We start from the raw sequence: 27,480 nt of genomic DNA, 5'->3' as shown, positions 1-27,480 counted from the left end.
TAATGCATGAGAATACTTTCTTCAGTGTTTATTGCAAAACCTATTGCACTTTAATGAATAATTAGTAATTAAGTTTAAAAAATTTATCTTTATTTCAGATTCAAAACTCGCAATAAATTTATTAAAAAACTGTATATTACTTGGTAAATAAAGTATTTATATTAATTTGAGTATATTTGGTTGCCTACATATATGCATACTATAACATCCTAAAGGTGATAATGCAACAGGTAGAGGTTGCTTTCACTTCAATACTATTCATGAATGAATGCATTGATCTATCTATTGTTCAATTAATAATTTAGAAGCAAATTGTAAAATAAATATAACACAAAATAATACATAAATCCTTAAAGGCTATTGTTACTAAAATATACACATTAATTGAATAAACTATGCGCTAACAAAGTCTAATTTAATTTACATAACTATCGTACTTTTGTCTTACACACACGCTAATTTTAAGTAGAAAACTTTCAAACATATTATATTAAGATTTTTAAGTTCATTACATCAGAATTATTTTATTTTTTTCATATAACATTAAATTGTTTGTTTCAAATACGTAAATCTTTATACAAATATAAAGATTTACGCAAAGCAATTACTACATAAAAATATTTGTGTAAGCTTCCACGGTCTTTATCGTACAGATAACAAAGCTGTCTGTGTATATAAATGGTAGTAAAGTTCATAGAAATATCCGTTATTATGCGAGCGATTTCGCGCACAGAAACAGTATGAAAACCGTTGCATCGGAACACGCACAATAAGAATTACCTATGTAAATTAAGTGCTTCCGGTTTCCTGCTTTCTTCTACTCATTAAAACAAAAGCCTTGGTGTTTCTTCGTTACAACTAGAGTGCAATTTTATTGTCTGGTTTTTATAATACACATTTTCTTATATGTATAGATTTTTTTATTAATAGAATTATAAAATAGTGTTTGTGATTTGTCTTAAGTAAAACAAATGATCGCGTAGTTAAGCTATGTGTGATGCAGATAGAAAATGATTTGGTGATATAATATAGAAAATGTTTACTTTATGTATTAAATTATTGATAAGTGATTGATCACCACGTTAATTTATTACTTATTTTTTATTTCATAACAGCAGAGGAAAAATATTGAAATAAATCGCTTTTGTACGTGTTCAATAACACCCGGTGTAATTTGTAACATAAAAAAAAAACTTTATAAATTGTAGACAAGCAATTATTCTTTCTTATTAAATGTATTTTTAATAAAACAAAAAAAATGTGTAAACCTGATGAACGCAAAGTGTGGAAAACTTGAATTTGCATGGCAAATCGTTTCTGTGCGTGTTCCAATGAAAAATTCCGGCGTTTTTTCAGATAAACTAAAATTAATGTACGTAGTGCAGTGGCCGCATTGCGATAGCATCGATAATTGCTGGCTCTGAAATCCAGAGCGCCTGGAGAGAAAGTGCATTTCGATGCGGAGGCAATAATTCCAGTAATTTTGGATCCTAGGAAATGCCAATTCCTCTGCAGGAAACATTTCGATAATTCGTAGGCACGATGATCCAATGGACGAAACATATACGAATTGTCAAGGGAAATGAAAAACTTGCTAAAATGAAGAGTTTTAATTTATATTAAACATAACATATTTCTTTGAGAATGTGCGATTGATTGAAGTAACAAAAGAATACTACTAATGTGGGTAGTTTCTACTTTCAAGTCTGTACAATATAAACATAGTGAAGGTCTGAATGGTTGTAGTGTACCTGAGATTGAAATAAATATATGGTTGAGTAGCAACGAATGCTACTTAGCTGGGTGGTTTATAATCTATTATTATTGATGTTGAGGATAATTCAAGTAGGGATGTGATGGTTGAGAGTATGCTTGATCAATAGGAATTATCATTTGAGATTCGAGAAAATTCAAAATTGAAAATGGCACTAAAAAATATCTTAAATGTGTACTTTATCAATTTTCAGATAACTCTGAAACATTTTCGTACAATAGCCTGAACTTAATGCAGCTTATATGGAAATGCAAAATATTCAATCTCCTATAAAACGGAATCGATATAAAGTACTAAAAAAAATAATTTAATAAGAACTCAAACTAGCAATTTAGAACTTCTATAATATATATAATTCACTTTTCTCCAAAAGCAACAAATACTGAATGTGGACATTTAGTAAGAAATTTTCCTACAAAATTAAGAAATAGACTTTCAGACGAGTCTTTAAATGCGCTCACGTATTTAAAAATATATTTTTTATATCTATTTAGTTTACTACTTGTTATATTGTCATTTTTTATAATTAGTTTTATTTTTGTTAAGAATATACCAGTAAATTTTTGTATTTCGTGCAATTTACATTATTTACAATATAATATAGAATAAAGAAATTGGGAGAATTCCCAGGAATGACTTAACTCTTTGAGGAGCCAGAAATTTCTAGACCCAACTGAATCAGACAACTTTGTCAACTGAATCAACATTGGACCATAATTAAGATTCATCCCTTGACATACCAACCAAATTGAATGGTAATTCCTCTTTCCTGCAAATTTTCAAGAAAATTATAATAATGTTCTACTAGAGATGTTCCAAAGTTAGTTCATTTCGTGCACCATCGTCTATGAAAAAGTTAAACAGTTGTCTCGTGTCTCAGGAATTAAAAAATGACAACCTCGGTTGAGAGGTAAATATGTACACAAAATCAGCTGTTATTGTTTTCCGTCCAAATTGACATTAGTTCTGGGGGGGTGGTTGAAATCTAGGTGATAAATTGCAGAGCGGTGTGATGGGTGTTGAGAGAAGCGGAGTTATTTTCGGGGGGGTCGGACGGGTCAATGGCTGGTGAAGAATCGCATCGGTTCGGGGGGAGGGCGCAAGCGAAACTGTAAAAGTTTTTTGGGGAACGTCGCGACGGTCGGCGTCTCGAGAGCAGTTCGCGCGGTCGCGGCCGCGGCGTGATAGTAGGAGGCGCTCTCTGCGTGCCGTGCAGTCCTGACCCAACCCAGGAGAGAAAATAGTCGGTCGTAGATCGTCGAACGGCGAGGATATAGGTTTACCAGCAGATATCCAACAACGACTAATACTAGTAATAGTAGCCTAGCACGAGATTTATATATATATATAGAGAGAGAGAGTGTATTGTACGTAAGTTGAGTAATACAAGTGGATTGAAGAAAACATCACCTCCGGCACACGAAGAGAGCAGTAGCAGCCAAATGGCGTCCAGCCCGACCGGCTACTACGATGGCAGCCGCATATTCACCTGGATCTCGGATTACACGGGGGTCTCCATTGATCAAGTGAGTCCCTAGGACCTACAATCCTTTCTCTTTTGCTGCATCCATTGCAGGAATGCGCGCATTCAACAGCTGAATCTCGGCAAGAATGAAAAAAAAACAAATAAACGCGCAACGAGAGTGGGTGGGATCTCTCTACTGTAGCATCTCCAACGTAATAATAATACAGCATCATCAACACCGGTTTTTTTTTGCTATCATTGTTTGCACCCGCTATCGATCCGCGGAACGTCCTTCCTCCCGCGCAACCGGCAGATCACCCACAAGACAAGAACAAAAAAAGAAAAAGATAACAACCGAAAGGTTCAAGATGAAAGAGCACGATGGTTGTGATCCAACAGGTAACACGCCGGTATGTTGTTTTATATATTATACGTACACACATATATACATATATATATTTCTACCTGCCTAGACTGAGCGATTGAATCAAACCAGTTTTTTTTTTCTCGAGGAAGCCGAATCACGCCACCGCGTTTTATTTTTAAATAAACAAAGTGTATTTCAATTGGTGAATGATGTCACCGCGTTCGCTCGTTCAACATGTGGCGCATTCGACGAAGAGAGACCAGAAGCAGCAGCAACAAAATAAATAGAAGCGACGCTGCTCCGTATCCTCATCGTACAGTCTCGCCATTTAATTCAAACAAAGTAGATACATTTAGATGGAAATCTCAATTGATTGAATTTGAATGTGCGCGTTCAACTTGAAACATTCAACTCTAAATGGTTCAACTTTGCACGAATTTTTTAAAAATAGTCGTCGCGCGCGCCGAAACGAATTATACGGACGCGCGCGCTATTTGCTTACAGTTCCATTCAAATATTATTCCAAACACGCATTCCTCACACACACATCTATCTACATCCGAGCATATTTATAGACGACGACTTCCATTTGGATGCGGCCTCTCTCTCAAATTCGACAGACTCCATCCATTCGCGAACGCGCATTTTCGTAAATATTATTCCAAAACATATTCGAATTCCGTTCATCCTAGACTCGATTATAAACAGCTTTTGATAATTATTATTGAAAGAGATAAATTGCATTTTGAAACGTTTCGTGCGGTAAACACAACCTTTTTTTCCCCCATGTTAACCGTGCAACCTTAAATCAAAAACTCATTAAGTTCGAACCCAAGAGGGGAAACAATGCAGTAAGATGAGATCTGAACCATTCTTAACAATATAGTAAGATGAGATCTGAAGAATATATGAAAATAATATCCAAGAACCGATTTATTCAACGTATTTATAATTTCTAAAATTATAACCTACTACTACCCCTTTTCTTATATAACAAAGTAAAAATTTATAAAAAATAACTTTATTTTCTCATCAAACATCCTTAAGATTCATATTATGACTGTCGTAATCGACAATATCGTTCTTGATGCGTTGCGTTATTAAGAGCAATGAAGCTGTCATTCAAAATTAAACGTCTATCGGAATCCTCATTACTCACATGACAAACATCAATCATCTGTCAATGAGTGTTCGCTTCGAGTAGGGCGGCTTTCGAAAATTATTTACCTGTTAAATTTTTACCTGAAGAAACAGGATCCGCCGAATCTATAAATATTTATATTCAAAACACATTATAAATGATATACAGACAGACCTGTTGAATATTTTAATGAAACGAAGCAGTTTATTATTCATTATTCAAAGAGTTCAATAAAACATAGGCAAATTTTAGAATTGTTGGTGTTTTTTTAAATGATTACTACAATGTAAAATTAAAAAATAAACTTAGGTTTTAATTAAATAATTATGATTTTTTTGTATGATCTACAAGAGCAATTTTAATGAAATAATAAAATGACAGCTGTCACATTGACGTAAGGCAATTTCAACAGTTGTGACAGGTGGAAAAAAAAGTTGAAAAACGCTGATCTACTATAAAATTTAAAATTTGTATTAATTTTATGGACTATTGAGACAGTTTTTTTTTTGGTACTGAAATAATTAACTTGTTGACGTTTTGTAAAGCTCGATTAATTTCAAGGAGAAAAACATAATTAAAGTATTGTTTCAATCCTGCGCATTTATTCTTTCTGATTCGAACAATTTGATTTTGATATGATTTTTTTCAAATTGAATACATTTGAAATTTAAAAAACATTTCCGTCTGAATTAATATTTATTAAAGTATTTGCTTTAATATTACGAATTTTTATTATCTTGTTTACTTTAGAATTGTACTGAATAATCTGCAGTACTTGTTTATGATTTTCCAATCTTTCAGTCTGCAGTTATTGTTGTAAATATCGAAAATGCAATTCATTTGCTGTTGTTATTATTATGTTCTTGTACAATTGATAAACCATTGTATAAATATTCGTATATGTTATACATAATGTAACAAAAGTTTGCATTAAAACATATATCTGTTTTTTTTTATCCTTATCATTTAAATACGATTCAAAATATTGTTACTCATTCTGACCTTACATAATTATTGGTACCGTCTGGAATATATACAATTACTTAAACGACGATTCAGACTTTGCTCTTCATTATCGTGTTATTGTTACATTGTATTTTCTTCTGAATTGGCGATGCACGCAATTACAATTCGATAATTTATTGTACATTTTATCGGTAATTATATTAAGTGCAATTAGCAATAATTGTTATTGAATTGCATTGACTAATTAGTGACATAACTAGCTTAAATTCAAGAATTCAGTTATGTAATTAGATTTTTTTTCTTTAATTTCAAATATATTTATTAAATATATTTTTCAGTCTAAGTTGTACATTCGAATCTGTTGTTATTTAACGTTGTTATTTATCTTACGACCTTGTAAAGCTTAGATGTAGGTTTTCAAATGCATTAAAAATTGTCATTGAAATTCCTCATCTCCTAAATAACAACAAACAAACAAAAATCATCATTTCACTGCATTTAATTAATTCATGCATTCATATATTCATATTTAATTGTTACACAATATCTAATCACTTTTTGTGTGTGTGGCTTTTTTTTGCGGTTACGAAACGTTTTTTTTTTCTTTCTTTCAAAATTTGCAATGAAATGTAGGAAACGATTTTTTTTGCATCTCTATTTTTCATGCATCGATAAGTGATATATTTACGTCGAAGCGGAACGCATTTTCAATGCTTCTTATTGCTTCGACGTTTTCGCATAAATAAATTACTGTGGACCGATGATTCAATTCAATTTCGCCGCACACGATTCGCTAAAACTTGATGCAAATGTCATACAGTTGATGCAATATGTTCTTTTTGTTTTCTTTCTTTTATACTACTATTATTTGAGCATTATTTTTAAAATAATGCAATGGAACGACGATTACGTTACCTTATTGTTTTGTTATTCGTGCAACCTGATGTGGATGTGTTTCAATTTGCATAAATGTAAATAAATATATTTGTTCATCACAATTTTTTAAATTAATTTTTCATTTTTATGATGAAAACTAAGAATATTTCACTCTTTTTATCAAGTAAATGCATGAGGAATACAAGTAACAAATGCCAATTCTATGACATTTGCACTTATCACGTAAAAGGCATCAAACACGACATGGTAACATTTCAAAGATCTTTCCTTAATAAAGTTTTATTTCTTACATAATTTACTTATTTATTCTAATATTGTTTTCACGAATTTTTCTAAACATTTAAAACATAATAATTATCGTACTACTGCATTTACAAACTATTACTTTTGAACACTGCAATTTATTGTTTTTCTTTAGTTATATAATAATTTGTTATTTTTTCAGTATTCATAAATTCTTAAATATTTATATATTGTTTTACAGTTATTGAGTAGCTCATTTGTTCAATACCGTTTATTTCCATGGAAACCTTTTTTTGCCCTTATTTTGTTAAATTGTCATGATCACTACTGTTTGTTTCCATAGTTACTTTTTATCTTTCCATTTATGTGTTTAATTATTATTTCCTTATAATTATATGGAATAACTATAAACTTATGAACTCATGTTTCTTAGACTTGATTTTTGAGTGTATCAGATTTGATATAATCAAAATGTGCGCAGTACTTCATTAATTCAGACAATAAATAATGTTATATCATTGGTCAAACTTTAATTATTCAATTAAAAATCAATTCGAAATAATTGTTGTCTCATTGTAAAACGTAGTAGCGACGTTTTGCTGCTCTAATCATTTCCTTATTTGAAGATCTGATACAAATTTATAGAGGTGACTTGTCTAGCAAATAAAGTGGATTCATTAGTTTGTTTCATGTCTAAAATTAGAACTTTGCGCTCAAAAAGAATGAATAACATTATTACAATAACATTGTTTAAAAAAAAAGTTGCAAGTCAATACGAATATAGAATTTTTAATATCAAAATATTGAAACAATTAAATCAACTTTGATGTTGATGACAATCGTGTTTGCGTAAATCAATTAGTTTCCATAAAATATCAAAAAAATATATAATTTCTTGTGGTTTAAGATTTTAGAAGACAGTTTTTCTTAATGTTCCCGAAGGTGTGTTGGCACATCGGAAAAGCGCTTTCCCAAAGAAAAAACAGAAACGTTTGTAATTGGTTCTGTTTGGAGCGTAACGAGGATTCGATTTAAGTCTCATTAAAACTTTTACTCTGAAGAGAGTTGAGAAAATAGTGCGATGGATCGATGCGAATTATTTATTTAATTGTAGACGAATTAATTTAAGCTACACATTCTTTTCATCGACTCAAGTGTTAGGCTAAACTGTGAAGCCTTTGTCTGGTATAATTTTGCGAATCGACGCGTTTCGTCCTTCGAAAGGACGAGACGAAGCGTCCTTTTTAAGGTGGACTCGCTCGCACACACAAAGAGAACGGGTGCATCGACCCGTGTTGTCTCCTAGACTCCTTCGTGTCGATATTTTCTTTCTATATAACTTCTTATTTTTTCGTGTGTGTGTCAAAGGCAATTTGTTGTGAATCTATTGCCACCAATCAAACCATTTTCCTCCCGTGCCAATCCCGTTAACATCCGCTCATCCAATTTAAATGCGTTCCGCGAACAACAAACTGCAGTTAAATCTCATGGCAATTTCGCTTTGTACGAACGAAGAAATTGCCTATGAGCTGCAGATTTACAGTTACAATTGAAAATAATATGCAGACTTGCATATGGATTTCCATTGAATCACAAGTTCAAATCAATCTTACATAACATTGCATCTAATCTAAATAAACAAATTTATATACAACGTGTATTTGTTAATATCGTATTCCTGTTGCTAGTGAGTGTTTGATTTCCGATCTAATTTATAAATACAATATTAGTAAGCGGTATTGCTACAAGGACGATGCGCGACTTGCTTCGATTTCGCGATAATTACGAGACATTACACACTTTTTCCGCCCTCAATTGGATACATTATTCCCAGCACATCTAATTGTGATTAATTGATCTTCTCCGTCGTCTCGTTGATCGAGTTTCTCTTGATTGGCCAGAAGTGGATCTGCAACTAAAAATAAAATTGCACTCTATATTTTCCATAGAAATACTGTGCTTGGTTTATTTCAAAATGAGTTAAAATTGATAACTTTATGAATTTTTTAACGAAGTTCATTCAAAGTTGCGTTTTATAATGCTTCACTAATTCATTTAAGAATCAAAGTAGGAACAGTTTTACCTTAATTTTTCTATTTAAAAGCTCTTCTTTAGTTGTGAATTAAACACCATAATTGGTTTAATTTATTAACAATGAATAATAAAGAAAATTAATCAGAAGAAAACATCTTAAATTTACTTAAGAATTTTACATAATATCTTTGCAAATTCTTTTAAGAATAAGAATTCTCAAGCACTTCAATTGCAGTAAAATTCAGTTTTCATTTTTGTAACAAGAATCATATATTTATTAATTAGTAAAATCATCTCGAAGCAAAATAAATTTGTACTTAAAAATTGCTTCATAAAAATCTTAGCTAATTACTTTAAGAGTAAGAATTCTTAAGCACTTCAATTGCGGTAAAATTTTGTTTTAATTTATTAACAAAGAATCATGAAATTTACTAATTCGAAAAAAAAAACATTTCTAATTTTCAATACTTTAAGAACAATCATGAAATTTCAAAATTAGAAACATATATCGAAGTAAAGACAAAATTTGTAAAATTGTGAACAATCTTATGTTGTACAATATTTAACATCCTGCAAATTGTTGATTTCGAACGTCAAACCGCAAATAGATTAATACTCTTATCAAACTCAATTAAATGTTTGTTATTGTTATCGTTGTTTATATTTATTTTATATGTGTATCATTTGCACACAAAGCTTTTAGTTTAATTAAAATTGTAACACCATTTTGCTAGTTTTTTTTCAAGCGTTTTCCAAGTTAACGAAATTAACGAGTATTTTTCAATGAATATTGAATATTGAACTTAATTAAATTCTCTTATAAAAGACATTTTTATAATATAAATATTTATAAAGCACCAAATGTAATAAACGAAATAAAATACAAATGTTAATCCAATAAGTTATTATTACATATCTTCAATTAGTTTATGGAAAATTGATGATTGTTTTACGAATTACAAATTTCCCCTTTACAAAGAATTTTTGTATATATCCTTTGTAAACAGATATAAATTGAGAATCGTATAATAAAATGAGTCACTGGATTTTTTGTGGCGGATATTTATAGAGCTATAAAGATACATGCAAAATGTTGAATTTTTCTTTATCATAATCCAAATATAAGCTTCCATATACGCAAGTAAATTAAATTGCATGTTCATAAACGTTTGGATATACTTCAAAGTGAAATGAAATGAAATTTTATGACAATTTTTATTTGTTTCTTTTTTTAAATAAAGTTACTAAGATAAGATGATGATACTAAAGTTTTATTTATAAATGATCGATTTGGCAGTTTTAAATGCGTTGACAATAATTTAGTTCGTGTATCTATTTGTGTGAAAATCGTGAATGTTGGTTGATCTTGGATTCGAGCCAATAGGGTTTGTTATATCGAATCGTTCAAAGTTCATTGAGTAGTTGTACAGCAACTAGATTGTAAACCAATATTCCATACACATAACAAATCAAATAATTTTAAAAAAAATTATCAACAAACCTTTTTCAAATCATCATTTTGTATGAACGTAGTAATGTAGATATGAATTATCGACAATTGAATAATACTGAGTCAGAGATGGTCTCATTGTATGAAAATTTCGAATTTTATCGATTGTAACATATAACGTGATTTCTTAGTAATACGTTTTTAAAATGTAATGAGATCATAGGATATTTTTTTTAAATAGAAAATTTAATAACAGAAATTTGTCATAGATATTATAAGGAATCTTTTAAAGCAGACTTATGGACAATTTTATGGATTATTTCCATTTGTTTTAAATTTATAAATGCTGGGAACTTTGTAATATTTACAGAATATTTCAAATTGTTTGTCAAATATTGATATATGTTACGATATCTGCGAGTGTTCAAATTTAATTTATGTTTTTGAAGTGAGTCTGAAGCGGTTGGAAAAAATGGAATATTTCATTGGAGATATGTATATTAATACTTGACACACATTTTGAATTTTCGCAAATTGCTGATAACATTTTGGATATACGTATTTTTGTTCAATTTTTTTTTGTTTTTGGCAGAGAGAATAAGTAGATTTGCCAATTTCAAGCTTTATTTTATTATTTTCTCGATGTAATCATAGAAAAATATACGTAAAGTTTAGTTTTTTTTTCACAAATTTGGTGATTTAAAGATAAATCCCTTAATTGAAAAATGCGTTCAAGTGATCAGAATTTTCGCTTTAGAACGAATATAGTTATCAGTCCATAAATTTGCGTAAAAATTATAACATATAGTGATATATCTGCATAGATATAAAAAGTGAGAGTTGATAAGAACATGAAAGTCATAGGAAGTAATTTTTTTTATAATATAGAAATACACAAATTTTACTATACTAAAACCGCAACTATGTTATAAATAAATGGTGAGAAAGTATTATGAAAATGTTGATTGTTTTATTATCTGTATATTCGACGTTGAAATGTATATTGCAAGAATTTATCTTTAATGTTTGTTATTGTCCAAAGTCAACAAAATATTTAACGCTTCTTGCATTGCGAATGGAATTGAGTCGCAAAATCTTCCTTAGCTCAAACGTAAATACACTAATTGGTGTTATCTCTTATTGTTTTGTTAGGACAGAAATAAGGATTAACAGTCGTTCAAGGCTTTCTAAATTTACTTAAATGTTTATTCCGCTCTATCAGTAATTACGTTGTTGATGTCGCTTTTGTTGTTGTTATTATTGTTGTTGTTGATACGTAAATGCACGTAATTTTTTTTTCATTATATTTCGTTTGATGATTGCGAAATCAGGTGATTCGCGTTTGGTTTAAGGTCGAGCACCTTTTGTCGCCAGATAAATCCGAACGAAGCCTGTGTAGATTAAACTACAGCAGCAAAAATCTAAATTAAGTTGAACGAAACGCGAATACTGAAAACGGAAGCGTTTTCCCCTGATAACGGATCTACTGATAACATTTTCCGACCAAAGAAAAAAGCAACGTGTGAATTCCTTTCGTTTCTCTGTGAATCATTGAACTTTGCGTTCGACCGTTAAATGTGTTAATCATTGTTTCAACAAAGGATTCTCTGGATCATCCGATACGAAGAATGGGAAAATTACAATTTGCTTCTAACGAAAAATCTAATTATACACGTACCCAATCCGATCCAGCACTTTGGATGTCATTCAACAATTCGTTGGCTTCCTTGACGAGTTCAATCATTGAAAGCGAATGCATTAAGTTATATTCGTTAATCGTACAGAAGTATTCAAATCGAAATGCAAATATCCGCGGTTTCGTTTCGAAAAAGTTAAAAAAAATAACAAGCCGCATCCGATGTTTTCTCTCCGGTATAAAGAGGAGCTGATTTTTGCTCTCGCGCATATAAAAAATAAACATCCTCGCGTTGCATTCCTGTGTAAAAATAGTTTTATTTTTTTAGCGCAAAAAAAATACATTTATGATCGATTGACGCTTATTCGCAGTTTCGGGGAGGGAATGATTCATGGGATTGTGGATGAGTGTACTGATATTATTTGTTTATTTTGGAACTATTGATTCGTCGTGGGTTCAATTTCAATTTCCACCGTTGCAGCTGACAATTGATGATTTCGTTCGTGGGAAATTGGCATTCTCGAACGCAGTCGAATGCACTTTCTTGGAAACGCGAAAGTCCAAAGATAGGAAAGAAAATGGAATGCCGCTGTTGCTGCTGGACTCGAGGCATTTGACCTGCAAGAATTCGCTTAGAATCTGCTTTCAAACATCTGATTTAACATTCATTCTTGCAACTCACTTTTCATCATCATGATAAATCTATATATTGAATACAATTCATTAGAATTATTCATAATTGAATATAAATTTTATCTTTAATTTCTAATTAATGAAAATTGCTAAAATCTTTAAAATATTCAAATTGTTTTTTACCTGTACTACGTAGATATATTTAATTCAAAAGCAGTTAATATTTATCTTCACTCATATTCTATGCATACGACGTTGTAGGGACTCTCGTTTCGGGTTTATATTCATGTAATTTCAGTTTACGCTAAGCGCATTTAATTGGTAAAAGGAATTCCTGGAAAGTGCTGAAAGGTTTTCATGGACAATTTATGTGAAACACGTCCCACGTGTACACAAACGCCGTCCACAAAAGTGGAAAATCATTATGTAACAACATCGCATGGCAATTTTCGTAGCAATAATAAAGGCGCGGAGTGTATATTTTAGGTGCTTTATTGATACAATTAATTTGGAAAAGTGAAATACATTTTTTAATTAATTATTTTATTTTTCGAAGCAATTAATACAAAATAATTCAGGTGATATTATGATGCTTTTAGAAACAAAAAATACGTTATTGTTATAACAAATTTGTAATTGTTATTGTTAAAATCATGCAATCAATGCAATGAATAGAAAATTATGAAAATATTGCTTTTGTTCATGGAATTTTCTAAGTGATTCTATAAAATCGTTTTAGCAAAATACGTTTGTAATTGCAGCAATTTATTTCCAACTTATTGTTTGCTATATAATTTATACAAAACGCTCAAAACAATACTACAAAATCTGTATAAAAATAAAAGTTTCTTTGCAACTTTTAACTAGTTTATTAAAAATTGTTATGTACTTAAATTCATTTATAAACTTTGTACGTCGTTGGTATTGGTGCCCCCAACAAAACACTCTTGGCAATTAATCAAGACGTGATTAATCGGTTGTTGTTTTTTTCTTTCTCTTTCTGTTCACCTTTTTGGAGGCGCGCTTAAAATTAGAGGATGCATCGGATATAAACGTCGAGTGCGTGGGCGTTTCTTGGGCCACTGGCCTAAATAATTATAACTCGCAGAGAGGACAAGAACCTCTCCATTCCATCGCAATTTTTACAATTCCCTTCGCGCAAAAACCAACAACAATATACCTTTAATCACGTGCATAGAATACTAAAAAAATAGCATTTCACAATTTACGGACAAATTAGGGAAATACAAGTATTAGGTATGGGTCAAAATGACCTGACTGTTGAATTTTTTAAAAAAAAAGTACAACAAAATATTAATTTCTCGAAGCAACACAGAATAATTCTTATTATTTAATGAATTTAACCTCATTTAAAACTGCTAAAAACTATACATATATGATTCCACTTTGAAAACCAAATATTGATGATATTTCTAGAACGTATTTGCAATAGACAGGTCACTTTGACCCGAAATACAATAAAATCGGGACTGTTTTACTCGTATTGAAAAGTGCACTAGACAAAATTAAAATAGCTAAGTCAAACTCCATATTAAATTACAATAGAATGAAACAAATATAAGATGGGTCATTCTGACCCGTCAGTCTCTATATTTTTATCTCTTTTCAATTACTTTGAATCGATGAACGGAACTCATCCATAACCCTCCGGCCATTATCTCGCCCTCCGTGCAATTCCCTTTTTCTTCTCTCTACCCCATCTTTACGCGCGTGTCGGCAGTTTTCTTGCAATTTATACAACCCCTTTCTTTTTCTCTCATCTCCGAAGGTTGATGCAATTACACTTAGAGTTAATTAAATTTCGACGACCGCTCCGAAATTATTTGTTCCACGCATTATCATATCCGCACCATTCCGATCACGTAAGGAACTTCACCTTGGAAATAAATTATCGTCGCGATGTTTTATTAATCCCTACGTTCTTCCGACGACGATGTCCGCCGTTATCTTCCTATAAATCCGGGACACAATGTGATCGCCTGATGCGACATCAATTTCGCATGTTGAACGTTCGACGTGGAATCAATCCACCGGGGGATAACGTGATCAAATATTTATGATACGAGGCATGGCACAAAAGACGGACTCTATCCCTGTTTTTTTGTTGTTGTATACATATCATATAATTTCTTTTTTTTTTGTTGCTGCTGCTACTGCTCCTTCGTGATAATACGTGAGGGGGATTCGCGATCAATGACTAATTTTTCCCCTGGTGTACGGAGGAAATATATGGCACACAACAGCACGTAATTGTCGGTTTAATTAATGGATAATGATGACACAACGTGTATTATTTTAGATCATTACAGCTATAGAAGAAACGTCCTATATTTCTAACGACTGGTAACATTCATCCAAACCGAACAAAACGAATTTAATTGCGTAAATGAAACTGTTAAATTCAAGTCATTAATTTTTAAATTTGAACTGCAACTAATGAAGTTATAGGAAGTACTACTTTTTTACTTCATTAGTTTAGAAAATTTTAACGATTTTAACTCACAAATTACCAATTATAAATGCGTCATTAAATATACAAATTATATGATAACTGTCTTACTTTTACTAATTAATCAATTTTCCTGATATTTCTACATTTTATTTTATAAATACTTACTAAATGCACAAATTATTATATATTACTTTAAAGGTCATTGAAAAGAGATAGATTGAACATTTCATATACAAATTAAAGCTGAAAATGTACTTATAATAATAACAATATTGATTTTAACAATTATATACTTGCAAAAAATGTAAATTGTAAGGACTTTCTTGAAAATATTATTTACTTTCAAACTTTTGAATAAAATTGTGAAGCTGCAACAAACAGTACCTCACGTATTATCATAAAACTTGAAAACTGCGAACTTTTAATTGGTCACCATTTGCGTTTATAATTACGTCAGTCTATAACATCCGAGTAATTCGTAATCAAAAATAGAATTAATTTGCGATGTTTTTATTGTCACTCATTTATTGGTTTGTTTATTCATATAATTTTTTTTTTAATGATAAAAGCATTACGATATTATCATCGTTAACCATATAAATTTAAACAATAATTACTGATTTTTTTAGTGTTGTATTTAGTTACGTTATCGGTGTACTTGTTTATCTATTATGCTGCACGGTTAAATTGCAATTAGCGGCACTCAAGATTCTTGCTAATGTGACGTTGTTTTGTTGGAACTGTGTATTTCGAAAGGAATGCATTTCGCTTAAAAGCGTCGTCGCAGACGTCGTTCTCATACTTGCACTGATAGCGTAGCAAACGCTCTTCTCTGCACTATTTAAACGAAGCGCAAGCAACTTGTTGCTGTTTCTCTATTACCATTACGTCGTTATTACTTGGAGCGTTCACATAAGTTCTTAAAGTTACTGCGGTTGCAGCGCATAATATGATTATTAGCAAAATTTTGATATTTGAGAATGAATTTATTTAAACGATGTAATCTTTGTGCATATTTTTGAATTATCATAATTAGAACTGGTTGTTTATATATACCAGTTTACCTTTTATCTTATCGATCGCGTAATTTACGAAGCTCCTCTCGATCCAGATGTTATCTAATTGGAATGTGCGACATTTAAGGAAAGAATGATGCTGATGTAATGATGCAAATTCGCGATGCATCAAAGCGGAGTAGCTTTATTGCTGGAGGCGTTGCTTAGAATTGTTAATTAGGCTGCACCGGACTAAACAATTAACGGACCTTGGCACGGTTTCGCACATTCGTTTTCTATCTTCCTTCTTCGGTTACATAATTTTGCGCGCCTTTAAATCTCTAAAAAAAGACCTCTTCTCTTTGCAGGTGAATTTTGTCATAAGCCAGTTCGTGGCTTTGGCCTTGGCGTCGCTGTTCCGCACGATTCTGCATCCGTCGAAGACCAAAGCGGCCACCAGACATGGATTCGGACTCATATTCGGCCTCATCATCGGATACTTTTGCTTCGGGATGTAAGAGCAAACGGCAGACGATTGGATCTATATTTATATTTTTTGTTTTACATTAAACCATCCTTCTGTTTGTTTTCTTTCTTTTTTGGTGAAAATTTCTATCAGGCAGGCAATCCACTTGGCCGGACTACCAGCTCTGTGTTACATCGTCATCCGCACCACGAACCCCCAGATTATGCAGAGGTGATCTTCAAAGTTTCAATGCGTTTCGTAAATTTGATTATTGTTATTTTTTTAGATTGGTGCTGGCTGTGGCTCTGATTTATCTGTCGTGCATTCATCTGCATCGTCAGGTCTACGATTATGGGTCTTACTCGTTGGACATAACAGGTAATTAAGGTTTGCTGCAGACTGCTTTTGGGTGAGAAAAAAAGGGAGGAGAAACGAATCTCGAAGTTTGCAGGTCCTCTGATGGTCGTGACACAGAAGGTTACCAGTCTGGCGTTCTGCATCCATGACGGCATCTGCAGGAAGGAATCGGAGCTCACGAAGAATCAGCTGGTGTACGCCGTGAAGAATATACCGACGCCGCTCGAGTACTTCAGCTACGTGCTGCAGTTTCCAACTTTGATGGCAGGACCGGCTCTCTTCTACAAGGATTACATCGATTTCATCGACGGCAAGAACTTCCCAACGCCTTCATCCGTAAGACCATTCAAACTTGATTCTAACAATTTCAACAAATATTCCACAAATGATTGCAGAACAACATAAACAACAATTCTGGTGGTAACACCTTGGTGTTGGAACCGTCGCCGGTGAGGGCAGTCTGCAAGAAGGTCACGTTGTCTCTGCTCTGCGCGATAGCTTTCGTAAAGTTCACGCCGATGTTCCACATAGAAGGTGTAAAAGATGACGACTTCGTGGAGAACACAACGCTCATGTACAAGTTCTGGTACCTGAGCAACACCACTATGCTAGTTAGATTTAAGTACTACTTCGCGTGGCTCTTCGCCGACGCCACCAGTAACAACTCAGGAATAGGTTTTGATGGATACCACCCCGACGGAAGCCACAACTGGGACAAATTCTCCAATATCAATATGATCAAATTCGAGGTGAGTCATTCGAAAATACGATTATTTTCTAGCCAAAATTTGAACGGTGTGCAGCAAATCAAGAATAACGTTTGATTGCACAAATTCAATATGCGAACGGCAAATATAGGATGCGCTGCCAAATAAAACAAATAATATTGATAAATCTCGTATGGCATGAATGAACCAGTTTCAATCAATTTGATAAAAAAAATACGAAACTTTATTTATTTTCGTTATGCAGTATAGTGTTATGCAATAGAGAATATTTCTTTTTTTAAATTTATAGATTATAAATACGTAGTTAATTACTAAATATTTAGAATATAATGTGTATTTTATCTATGATTCATGTGACATATATTTCTTCATTGCGTTTTTTGGTATAATAAGCAATTTAACATTTTGAAAAAGAAATAATACACATTATTTTTAAGTTGTTATACGTATTTAGAATAGCAATTGACTCATTTGTGCTTCATTTCCATAGTCCATAAAGCGAAGTTAATGCAGTTATGCGGGACGTGACTCCATAACCATTTAACGTATTTGGCGTGACCAATATAGCATAGTTTATTGTTAATCATTTATTTGCAAATATTTTATTAGGAATGGATGCGTAGTATATAATAAAAGAGGAGTATGAGTTGTTTTATTTGAAATTGCTTTCTTAAATTCATCGGACGATTGGAAGAGAGGCCTTTTATTAATTTGGAGCGACGAACAAGGTTTCACCGAACTTTGATTTATCGAGAAATCCATTTTTTTCTTTAATTGCGAGGCCTTTTGTACATTGTGTTTCGACTATATTTGATCGATACATTTGTTGCTATAACTACTGAACCATGTATGTGTGTGTGTGGGGTCGAAGTTTTTATTTTCCACCCCACGATTTGATTCACCAGTCTCGTGTTCACATTCCGGCCGACTGCCAGCTGATTGATTTAAGTTCATCTCTATCTGGCAGTTAACTTTAACTTTGAACTTTTAATTTTTTATTCAATTTGAAATATGGACGCGGTCGAAAAGTCATTGGAGAATCTTATGAAGGATGACATTCCTAGTATAAAGACCAACGAAATTTACGAATACGTCGTCCAGAAGCGTCACGAGGTTGTGATTGTTACGGTGAAGTTTACCACGCCCGATTTGGCTATATTCACGCAATCGTACGCCGCTCAGACGAGCATCGAGGATATCAAATCAGTTCTTCAGGAGGTTTTCAAATTGTCCAGTGAGTTCATCGAGATAAGCAAGGATGGAGAGGATATCAGAAATGAGCTCACGCTTTACAACTTCGATTTTGGAGAGCACAGATGTTTGGATTTTTATTTGCGATCAACGCATCCGGAGAAGTACATCTCGGCGAAGCAAGCTTACGAGGGTTTAGCTGTTCCGGACATCATCACTGTTACGGTGGAGTACGATGATGGTAGCACTAAAGAAGTAGTCGTTGAGATCGAGAGTAAGACCATCCTGAAACCGTACCTCGGCGGTTATCTGAATAAAGTCACCCAAATCGAGTACCACCATGGGTACTCGCAGACCGGCCCACCGCCTCCGAAAGTCGTGAAGACCCATCGCGACACTCAGACGTATTGGATGAGGAACAGATTGCTGGACACTCATTATTCAAGAGCCACGCAGATGGCCAAATCAGACATTTACATCCCGAGCATTACCGATCGAATCCTAACGTCGGGACCTTACGAAACGGCAGATGAACGTGAGGCCCGTTTGGATATCGAAGGAAAAGTGCGCATCATCCAGCGGTATTTTCGCGCGTGGAAATTGCGAAAGGCGCTGAAAATCCTGTGCGAAGAATACAGGAAGAGAATACGACTGGAGTTAGAGGATGAGGCTTTCCTAATTCGCGAAGATGAGGAACGAAAGAAACGCGAGCTCATCGGAAAAGTCTATCCGCGCACCAAATCCGACTTCTACATGCTGTACAAGATGCTGGAGAATTGGAAGAAGGCGGAAATCGAGCGAATCAAGACGATAGCGTGCGGACCGTCTAAATTAGCGGAAATGTATTTGTTGCTTGAGAAGGAAATTGCGATGCTGCTGTCCATCGAGCGTCAGAAGGAAGTAGTGAAGCAGGATTTGAAAATAAAGAAGGATATCGAGTTCCTGAAGATAATAAGCGAACCGTTGGCTTGGAACAGCGACTACAAGAATCTTTTCATAGAAATGGACACGCTGGAGACGCAAAAGGGTCGGGAATATTTCGAGCTGTACCAGAGATTGTGCGATCACACGTTGGATCGTGACTCCAAGCTGGAAGTGTACTTCGAAGTGAAGATGTCACTGGAAGGGCACGTCGGCTGCGAAATCGGTTTGGAAATACTCAGTCTGATCGAAAGGGCTTGTATTCTCATAACACGCGGTATCAGTGATTGCCATTTGGAGACTCTTCAAATGCGAATCGAGGCGTGCGTCCTAAAACACCTGAAGATGACCGTATGTTGCGAAGGTGTCGCCATGAGGAACGCGAGAGTTAGAGAGAAATTGATGAAGGACAACATGTTCTACTGCTCTCGCTGCAAAACGTTTAAAACGAGCGACGAATTCGCGTTCGATACTCGCACAAATACGTTGTGCGTCTGCAACAGTTGCTCGTGGAGCGATAAAATCATGGAGCCTTGGATGGACATCCAACCGTATAGGTATTTACTGAAGTGTATCAGGCGTGAGGAGAGGAGACAATCCTCGCACAGTTCCATAGCCTTCATCCTCACCGAAAAGGACTTGTACTACATAGTGAATCAGATCTGGCATTCGCATTCCGCCATCAGCGAATGCAACGATATCTACAAACTGCGACTGTGCAGGTTCTTCCGCGACGAGGATTGGGCTCCATGGAATTGCATTCTTCTTACGTACGAGGAGACTAAATGCCACCTGAAGGTGAAATCTATGGAGAAAGTCTACGATCAGGAGTTTCTACAGCACGTCAACAAGAAGCACATCATCTCCAAATCGTATTTCGCGGGCGTCAAGAATCTCAACAACTATTTCGAAGATATCGGTCGGGTGGATTCGCGATGGGACGAAATCATCGAAAAGCGGGAATTTGTTGCGGTCAATAGCAAAATGAAGATATTCTTGAGCTGTCATTAATATACAATCCATTTATATCAAATTATATTGTATAGTTTAAGATTATCAATGCTATTCATTTTATAAGAAACTCATAGTTTCAAGCTTTCAACAATTGCGACCAATAGCAAAATGAAACACTAGTCTTTTTAGAGTAAACTATAAATTTGTCGTTAAAGATTTCTTTAATTCTTGGTTTATGTATTATTTATTTGTATGTTAATTACGTAAGAAACACAAAGAGTTGCATACTGTTGTTTATAATCTAAGAAATTGTATATACACAAATTGTTTGAAATTGCATTTTTAGATTATTAATGCAAATGGGCCAGCAATTGCTATTGTATGTTAATTTCATAAGAAAGACAAAAAGAGTATTGAAGAGTGGAAGAATTGTGATTAAAATTAGAATCAAATTAGAATCGTAACATTTCCTGTGTTCAGTCTATAATAACATTGTTACTTTTGTATGAATGTAGGTAATTTCAATTATTGTATTGAAAATTGTATTTTAACAACATAAAATTAATTAATTGTATTTCTGTTTTAGTTTGGTACAAATCTCAAAGAGAGTATCGAGGCTTGGAATATAGGGACCAACAGATGGTTGAGGATGATCGTATACGAGCGTGTGGACAATTATGCCACGATGTTGACTTACGGACTGTCCGCCCTTTGGCACGGCTTCTATCCGGGCTACTATTTGACTTTTGCAAATGGGGCCCTGTTCACGTTCGCCGCAAGATCGGTATGTTATCATTGACAATCATGCATTATGCATCTCTTAAATCCACTGTTCCTCGCATACAGATGAGACGCACAATCCGTAACTACTTCACCGGAAACAAGGACTCCAAGTTCATCTACGATGTAATCACCTTCGTGACTACGCGTTTCGTGATGGCTTACATAACGTTCGCGTTCGTCTTGTTGGAGTTCTGGGGTGGCATCAGATTATATTTGTAAGATTTACGATTTTATGCATTTACATTATCATTAATTCAATTTTCCGTTTGCAGACATATGTACCTGTGCCTTCATATATTAGCGCTGATAGCTCTATTCATAGTGCCTCGAGTCGTGCCAAAGGTGAACCCGGGGCTCGTCTCCAATCACCTCACGGCCAATGGGAGCATCGCAAACGTCCTTAAACAGGCCAGCCCAATCACGAACAGCGTTTCGAACCACCACGACTGATCCGTTATATTATTCCCGCCCCTTACCACACGATCCTTCCCGAATCCATGTTCCGTATGTTTTCGCGCTATTATCAGCACTTCTCCCTATTTGTCTTTGTTTTCGGTTCTATATTTAAGTTGATACAAGAGCTCACATCGAAGAAGATTTCACGTGACAATAGTTCCCCCCCCTCACAACACTCTTATATAAATTTATATCATATGACATAGGAAATACGAGATGAAAGAAAATCCTTTTGAGAAAGTTCTAAATACGACTGATTCTGATTATTTATGAATGTGCTTCCCGTTCGGTTTTCCAAAATTCAATCAAAATAAACAAATCCTCGCGATGCACAATGGTGAAAACGATAAGCAATTTAACTTTACGTACAAGTTCCAAAGCAAATAAAACTAATATGTTTATAATAATAAAAATTTTAAATACATTGCCAGAGCACAAACGTTGTTATTCATTAGAGATTTATATATATATAGTATATTATACATATAATATATATTGAGGATATATTAAGCTTTTTTTATATTGTATTATATTTGATTTATGTTGATGCGCTTCTTTAGTTAGTGAGATATTTTCGTTTTTTTTTCTTGGATTTTTTATTAGGAGGATGGAATATTATTAAAGGTTAATTAATATATTTATAAATATATAAAGAAAGGAAAAGAAGAGAAAACTATAATACTATAGTTGATAGTAACACTTATCTTGTGAACGAGAGACAAAGTTTCTGAAAATGTACGCTTAAGAATATATTTGATATACAAGCAAATTATATAATTATTAACAAAAAGGAGTTATAGATAGGAAGAGAGAAACCAAGGCGAAATTATTAATAAACAAAACAAAAAAAAAATCGATTAATTTAAAAGTGCATTTCTTTATTTTCTGTTCTGTTTCACACACGTTCAATGACATTTTATACGTTGTATGTTATTTTGAACATGTAAATATTTATATAATTATGATTTCTAATGTTGTGTCTTCCTGTTTACATGATGAAATCGAGACAAAAATGAAACCCAAATATCACTACTAATAAAGAAAAAAAAATATTAATAATGCACATTTTATTACAATCTAAATATTGTTGTTTTATTCACAACCTTTGTACTTAAAATTCAATGCAAATACTGCAGCAGAATTTCTTAAATAAAATTTTAAAGTTCATGAATTTTTTAAAATTTTCACATAAACGTGATTATAATTACATTTATGTATGGTGAGAATAGGTTTTTTTTTAGAGAAAAGAAATAGATTTTGTATATTTGGTTGCATATATTTATTGCTTAAATTTACAAAAGTATTAAACTCCTTAAACTGAAACTACAAAGTTAATAAAACAAATATTAACTAAATACAAAATATCCATGTATGAAATGAAAATATACATGATTGATAAACCTGATGAGTAAAGTAAGTATTACATTTCTCAATACAATTATCAATAAATTAACTTTGGAAATTGAATAAAACAAAAATCAATACTGCCTCTGCCTGTGATTGTTGTATGAATTAGCAAAGTTCTTCCTTGGACTGTTATTCCAATGCTCTGGTGGAGTGATTGAGATATCCATGTAATCACCAATTGTGAACCTCGCTTGTCCCAAAGTCTTCAAATCTTCAGGACCCTTCTGTCCGGATATGGTAGAGCCAATATCCCTCAGCCTGTAAACTGGTTGTCTGCTATCTGGATACACCAAGGCGTAAGTCAACTTTGTGCCTTTTCTTCTTGCTTCTGGACTGACTTTCTTGACTAATATAGCCAATTCACTTAGAGTCGCATCCCTCCATGTGTAAATCTGTAGTTCGTTTTCAGGCACTGTGCCTTTGCTGTAGTCAGATATCTTGTGGTGGTGTCCATTCGAAGACACAAATACTCTTAGTAGAAATGGACATACCTACAATTAAATCAATATTATTTAACTATTCGTTTGTAAAAATTATGTTTAAAACTTCTATAACATCAAACTTTTTATAGAAAATGTGTATTTACCTTTTGCCTATCAACACCATCCTCCTTTTTCTCTTCAATTACCATTTCTATGTTATTTAAACCACTCATTTTGTCTTCTCAAACTGCTACAAACATAAAAAACACTGGATTTGACTAAAAGTGACTAGGTTATGTTTGGGCTTCGAATGTCAGTGAAGCGCCATCTTGTTAGTAGTGCAACTAAAATGAACTATTAATTTTTAAACCGAAAAGAACTACAATAATTCTTAGAAAAAAGGAACGTTAACGAATAATAAATAAAGTAAAATAATTTAAGTAGCAAATATTTCTAAAAATATTAAACGTTTTCTTTTCTTCTTACTGATTAATAGTACAAAAAATAATATAATTTTTCAAATAAAAATGTAGGGAATAAATTATTAAACTAATGCTTTTAATAAATTGAATATTTCATTAAACAAACTAATTTTAAGCAATTAACGAATAATTGTAATTATGGTGACAATAAGAACTTCCATTGTTTTCCAATGAAATTGAACGTCTTTTGATTGACTCTGACATATGACATTTAGCTGGCTGTTTTGCCCTGTTTTTTTGATTCATTTTAATTAAACATCTAGGCAATTCGTTTTAATTAGACACAAAACATTTGTCATGTGATTTACGGCGAGTCCAGGGAGCTCCATAACATCGGGGTAAGCAGCAGACGGGATTATCCCAAAAAAAAAAAAATCCGTATTTACTGTTTATTTATTTTAGATTAGATAAAAATTGTTGTTTGACAACAATTACGTTTTTGAAGAAATGGCTGAGAGCTGCGGAGAAATGGGTGAGGAGGATATAATCATCAATGATCAGGACGGTCTGCCCAATGTCCATCCCAATCTACTGCCTGAAACTGATATGGACAGTTCCGAACATGAGGGTGATGATGATTTCGATGATCTGCCTTCATCCCTTATCGTAACCAACATACATTACACTGTTTTTTCGAATGCAGGTAATTAATATTTATTGTTTTACTTAAAACCTTACCTTACCTTAAAATCATTACTTGCATAATGATACATTTCTAAATCTACAAGTAGCAGAAAGATTTTGTGATTGTTCAATTATTTCAAAATAATGTAATATTTTTCAAAAACTAGTTTATTAACATGTATAATTTTGCAGATTAACTGTAAAGCTTTTATAAATTTTATGATTACATAAGAAGTGGTCTTCTATTAATGTAATAATTCTAAAATAATCTTAACTAGTTTCTAAGATGTAACGATTTTTCTGTTTTATATCACGTTTTTAACTTTTATTTAATTACTCGTTGATTACATGATTTTTTTTTTCAGATAAAAAAGCAACTATGGAGGATCTTTTCCGTATGTTCGATCCTGGGGTGTCCTTCCAATGGCTGCAAAGCTTTCGGCGGCTCAGGGTGAACTTCCAAACACCGTTGGCCGCAGCAAATGCCAGGATTAAGCTGCATCAGTATAAGTTAGACGAATCCGTGATCACCTGCTACTTTGCGCAACCTGTGACCCCGGTGAAGAACAGCACCCTGCAGCTACCGAAACCCTTCAAGCAGTTCCTAATCTCGCCTCCGGCATCGCCACCCGTGGACTGGGAGCCGAGGCCTGAAGGAGAGCCCATCATCAACCAAGATCTGCTTGCAGCTTTGGCATCCCTTACACCAGGGACTGCTCACGAGCTGCACCCTCCGTCGCCCGGTCAGCCCAGCATAATTGTTCACACGGCCTTGGGGGTGGACGGTGAGAACGGCAAGAGCAGAATCCCGCAGACTGCATGCCCAGATCGTGCGTAAGGAGTTTTATAACTCAGGATTTTGTTGCAGGCTAGCAAAGAAACACTAACACACACAAACACATACACCAAACCAACCAATTCGTTATTCAATGTTAACTGTTGTCCTCTTCTCGCTTTTCGACTTAGATAATAGATAGGGCACGGCCATCACCATGGTTTTTTTTTACTGTACTGCTCACTTTGCAGCATGGCAATTCGGGTTTGATTTCATTATTATTTTTTTGGTGGTTTTCGAGACGGGATACGAAATGTTGATTGTATCCGTGATGCAGCTGCCTTGATATTACCAAAAACTTGAATTGCAACGAATCTAAATGTTATAATCTCTATGGAAAAAAATCGAGTAAGCGCAAACGATGTAATCTACATTTCCAACAAAGAAAATTATTTATTTTTTACTTTTAGGATTTTTATTTTATTATGTATCTTATAGAAATCTCCAATGGAATTGTCTAGTTTGATTGATTTTGTTGGATATTCTTCGCTGTGATTGAGAATTTCGGTTATTATTTATTTTGCAAAACTTTTTTTGTATCCCGTGTTTCTTTAATACTTCTAAATTGATTTGAAACGTAATTACCCTTAATATCATTTTCATATCCATATCAAGATTATTATTATTTATTTTCGGTTTACTGTACATAATTCTATATATAAATACGTATATATAAAAAATGTAATTACATTTTTGATGTATTCTTTTTTCTTTCGTCTAATTGCTAAGAAATGAGGAACAAAACGGTGGAGAGACAATTTATGAGATTATGTGCAAATCACTACTTGAATTGAATTATTGTTATTGAGATAATACTGTATTATAAAATATGATGATGTATTCTATGATATTTCAATGTGAAATCTTAACATAAAATTTGAAAACAAATTAAATTTATGTAAATAAAAATTGAACGTTGACCAAACTTATGACTTATTTGTTTATTTGCTAATAATTTCAATACACAATATATAAAGATGCGTAAGGGTGGCGCCCATCTATAACGCAATCATGAAATGCAACAAAAGTAACGTAAATTTCGTGTAATTAAGAAAATCTTATTCACTTTTTTTCAATTTCTACAGCTCGTAGCAGACGACAGCACGAATATGCCAATAGTTTCGTTGGAAAGGTGAGGTATTTAGCTTAAAATTGTGTGGTCGATCTTGAAGAATTGTCGAAAAATTCACGAAAATCTGATCTTTCCTCTGTTACGTAACGAACATTACGCTACTTTTGTTTTATAAAAAGTTGCGTAAGGGTGGCCCATCTTACGCAAGCAATCATGAAATGCAACAAAATTTTATTGGTTTTCGAGCTATTATCGAAAATCCTTTTTTTTTCCATCGAATAGCGATTTTGAAGAAAATCCAATTCACTTTTTTCCAATTTCTACAGCCCGTAGCAGGCGACTTGATGACAACACAAAGATGTCGATGATGTAATTACTGAAAAAAATCGTCTATTCCTTGTTATGTAACGAACATTACGTAAATTTTGTTTCATAAATGCCCATCTTTTGAAATCATGAAATACAACAAAAGTTCCGTAATTTTTGTGTAATTCTCGAGAAAGCAATGAATAATAGAAAAGATAATAATTGATAATAAATTATATTTATGTATTCTATAAAGCTCATTAATACATAATTAACAACAAAAAAATAATTAGATTTAGAATGAAATTAAAATGCTTAATTTTGATAACTTATAGTAGATGTACTGACCAAACAACAATGCTGCACTTACCTCATTTGATAAGTTGTTGTTTCTCTTTAATT

At 33.1% G+C, this 27,480-nt stretch overlaps 4 protein-coding genes across 4 annotated transcripts; 3 read left to right on the top strand and 1 right to left on the bottom strand.

Moving 5' to 3' along the window:
• Window positions 1–2,941: 2,941 nt before the first annotated feature.
• Window positions 2,942–23,012, top strand: LOC108559878 (lysophospholipid acyltransferase 1). Its single transcript, XM_017917248.1, has 9 exons — window positions 2,942–3,300; window positions 16,443–16,588; window positions 16,694–16,771; window positions 16,827–16,918; window positions 16,992–17,233; window positions 17,293–17,646; window positions 21,278–21,475; window positions 21,538–21,689; window positions 21,747–23,012. The coding sequence occupies exons 1-9, from the start codon at window positions 3,217–3,219 to the stop codon at window positions 21,922–21,924; spliced, it is 1,524 nt and encodes a 507-aa protein (XP_017772737.1). The 5' UTR covers window positions 2,942–3,216; the 3' UTR covers window positions 21,925–23,012.
• LOC108559877 (IQ and ubiquitin-like domain-containing protein) lies at window positions 18,341–20,776 on the top strand. Its single transcript, XM_017917246.1, has one exon. The coding sequence runs from the start codon at window positions 18,637–18,639 to the stop codon at window positions 20,746–20,748; it is 2,112 nt and encodes a 703-aa protein (XP_017772735.1). The 5' UTR covers window positions 18,341–18,636; the 3' UTR covers window positions 20,749–20,776.
• A 196-nt stretch (window positions 23,013–23,208) lies between the features above and the next one.
• Window positions 23,209–24,085, bottom strand: LOC108559875 (histone deacetylase complex subunit SAP18). Its single transcript, XM_017917244.1, has 2 exons — window positions 23,924–24,085; window positions 23,209–23,828 (listed from the first exon to the last, which is right to left on the bottom strand). The coding sequence occupies exons 1-2, from the start codon at window positions 23,990–23,992 to the stop codon at window positions 23,409–23,411; spliced, it is 489 nt and encodes a 162-aa protein (XP_017772733.1). The 5' UTR covers window positions 23,993–24,085; the 3' UTR covers window positions 23,209–23,408.
• Window positions 24,086–24,419: 334 nt separating this feature from the next.
• On the top strand, window positions 24,420–26,320 carry LOC108559873 (protein sarah). The gene is made up of 3 exons (XM_017917243.1): window positions 24,420–24,579; window positions 24,644–24,884; window positions 25,231–26,320. Exons 2-3 carry the CDS (start codon window positions 24,689–24,691, stop codon window positions 25,701–25,703), a joined length of 669 nt encoding a protein of 222 aa, XP_017772732.1. The 5' UTR covers window positions 24,420–24,579; window positions 24,644–24,688; the 3' UTR covers window positions 25,704–26,320.
• Window positions 26,321–27,480: the final 1,160 nt, after the last annotated feature.

Source organism: Nicrophorus vespilloides, unplaced genomic scaffold (genome assembly GCF_001412225.1).
Source record: "Nicrophorus vespilloides isolate i.1.1-1 unplaced genomic scaffold, Nicve_v1.0, whole genome shotgun sequence".
Taxonomy (NCBI): domain Eukaryota; kingdom Metazoa; phylum Arthropoda; class Insecta; order Coleoptera; family Silphidae; genus Nicrophorus; species Nicrophorus vespilloides.
Note: the sequence above shows the minus strand (reverse complement) of the source record. Positions and strands in the feature narration are given on the sequence as shown.

Coding starts and splice junctions, on each gene's coding strand:
- LOC108559875 (XM_017917244.1), bottom strand. CDS start 23,992: ATGAGTGGTTTAAATAACATAGAAATGGTAATTGAAGAGAAAAAGGAG. Junction 23,829..23,923: donor ATGGTGTTGATAGGCAAAAG/GTAAATACACAT, acceptor ATTTAATTGTAG/GTATGTCCATTTCTACTAAG.
- LOC108559878 (XM_017917248.1), top strand. CDS start 3,217: ATGGCGTCCAGCCCGACCGGCTACTACGATGGCAGCCGCATATTCACC. Junction 3,301..16,442: donor CGGGGGTCTCCATTGATCAA/GTGAGTCCCTAG, acceptor TTCTCTTTGCAG/GTGAATTTTGTCATAAGCCA. Junction 21,476..21,537: donor TCACGTTCGCCGCAAGATCG/GTATGTTATCAT, acceptor CCTCGCATACAG/ATGAGACGCACAATCCGTAA.
- LOC108559873 (XM_017917243.1), top strand. CDS start 24,689: ATGGCTGAGAGCTGCGGAGAAATGGGTGAGGAGGATATAATCATCAAT. Junction 24,885..25,230: donor CACTGTTTTTTCGAATGCAG/GTAATTAATATT, acceptor TTTTTTTTTCAG/ATAAAAAAGCAACTATGGAG.
- LOC108559877 (XM_017917246.1), top strand. CDS start 18,637: ATGGACGCGGTCGAAAAGTCATTGGAGAATCTTATGAAGGATGACATT.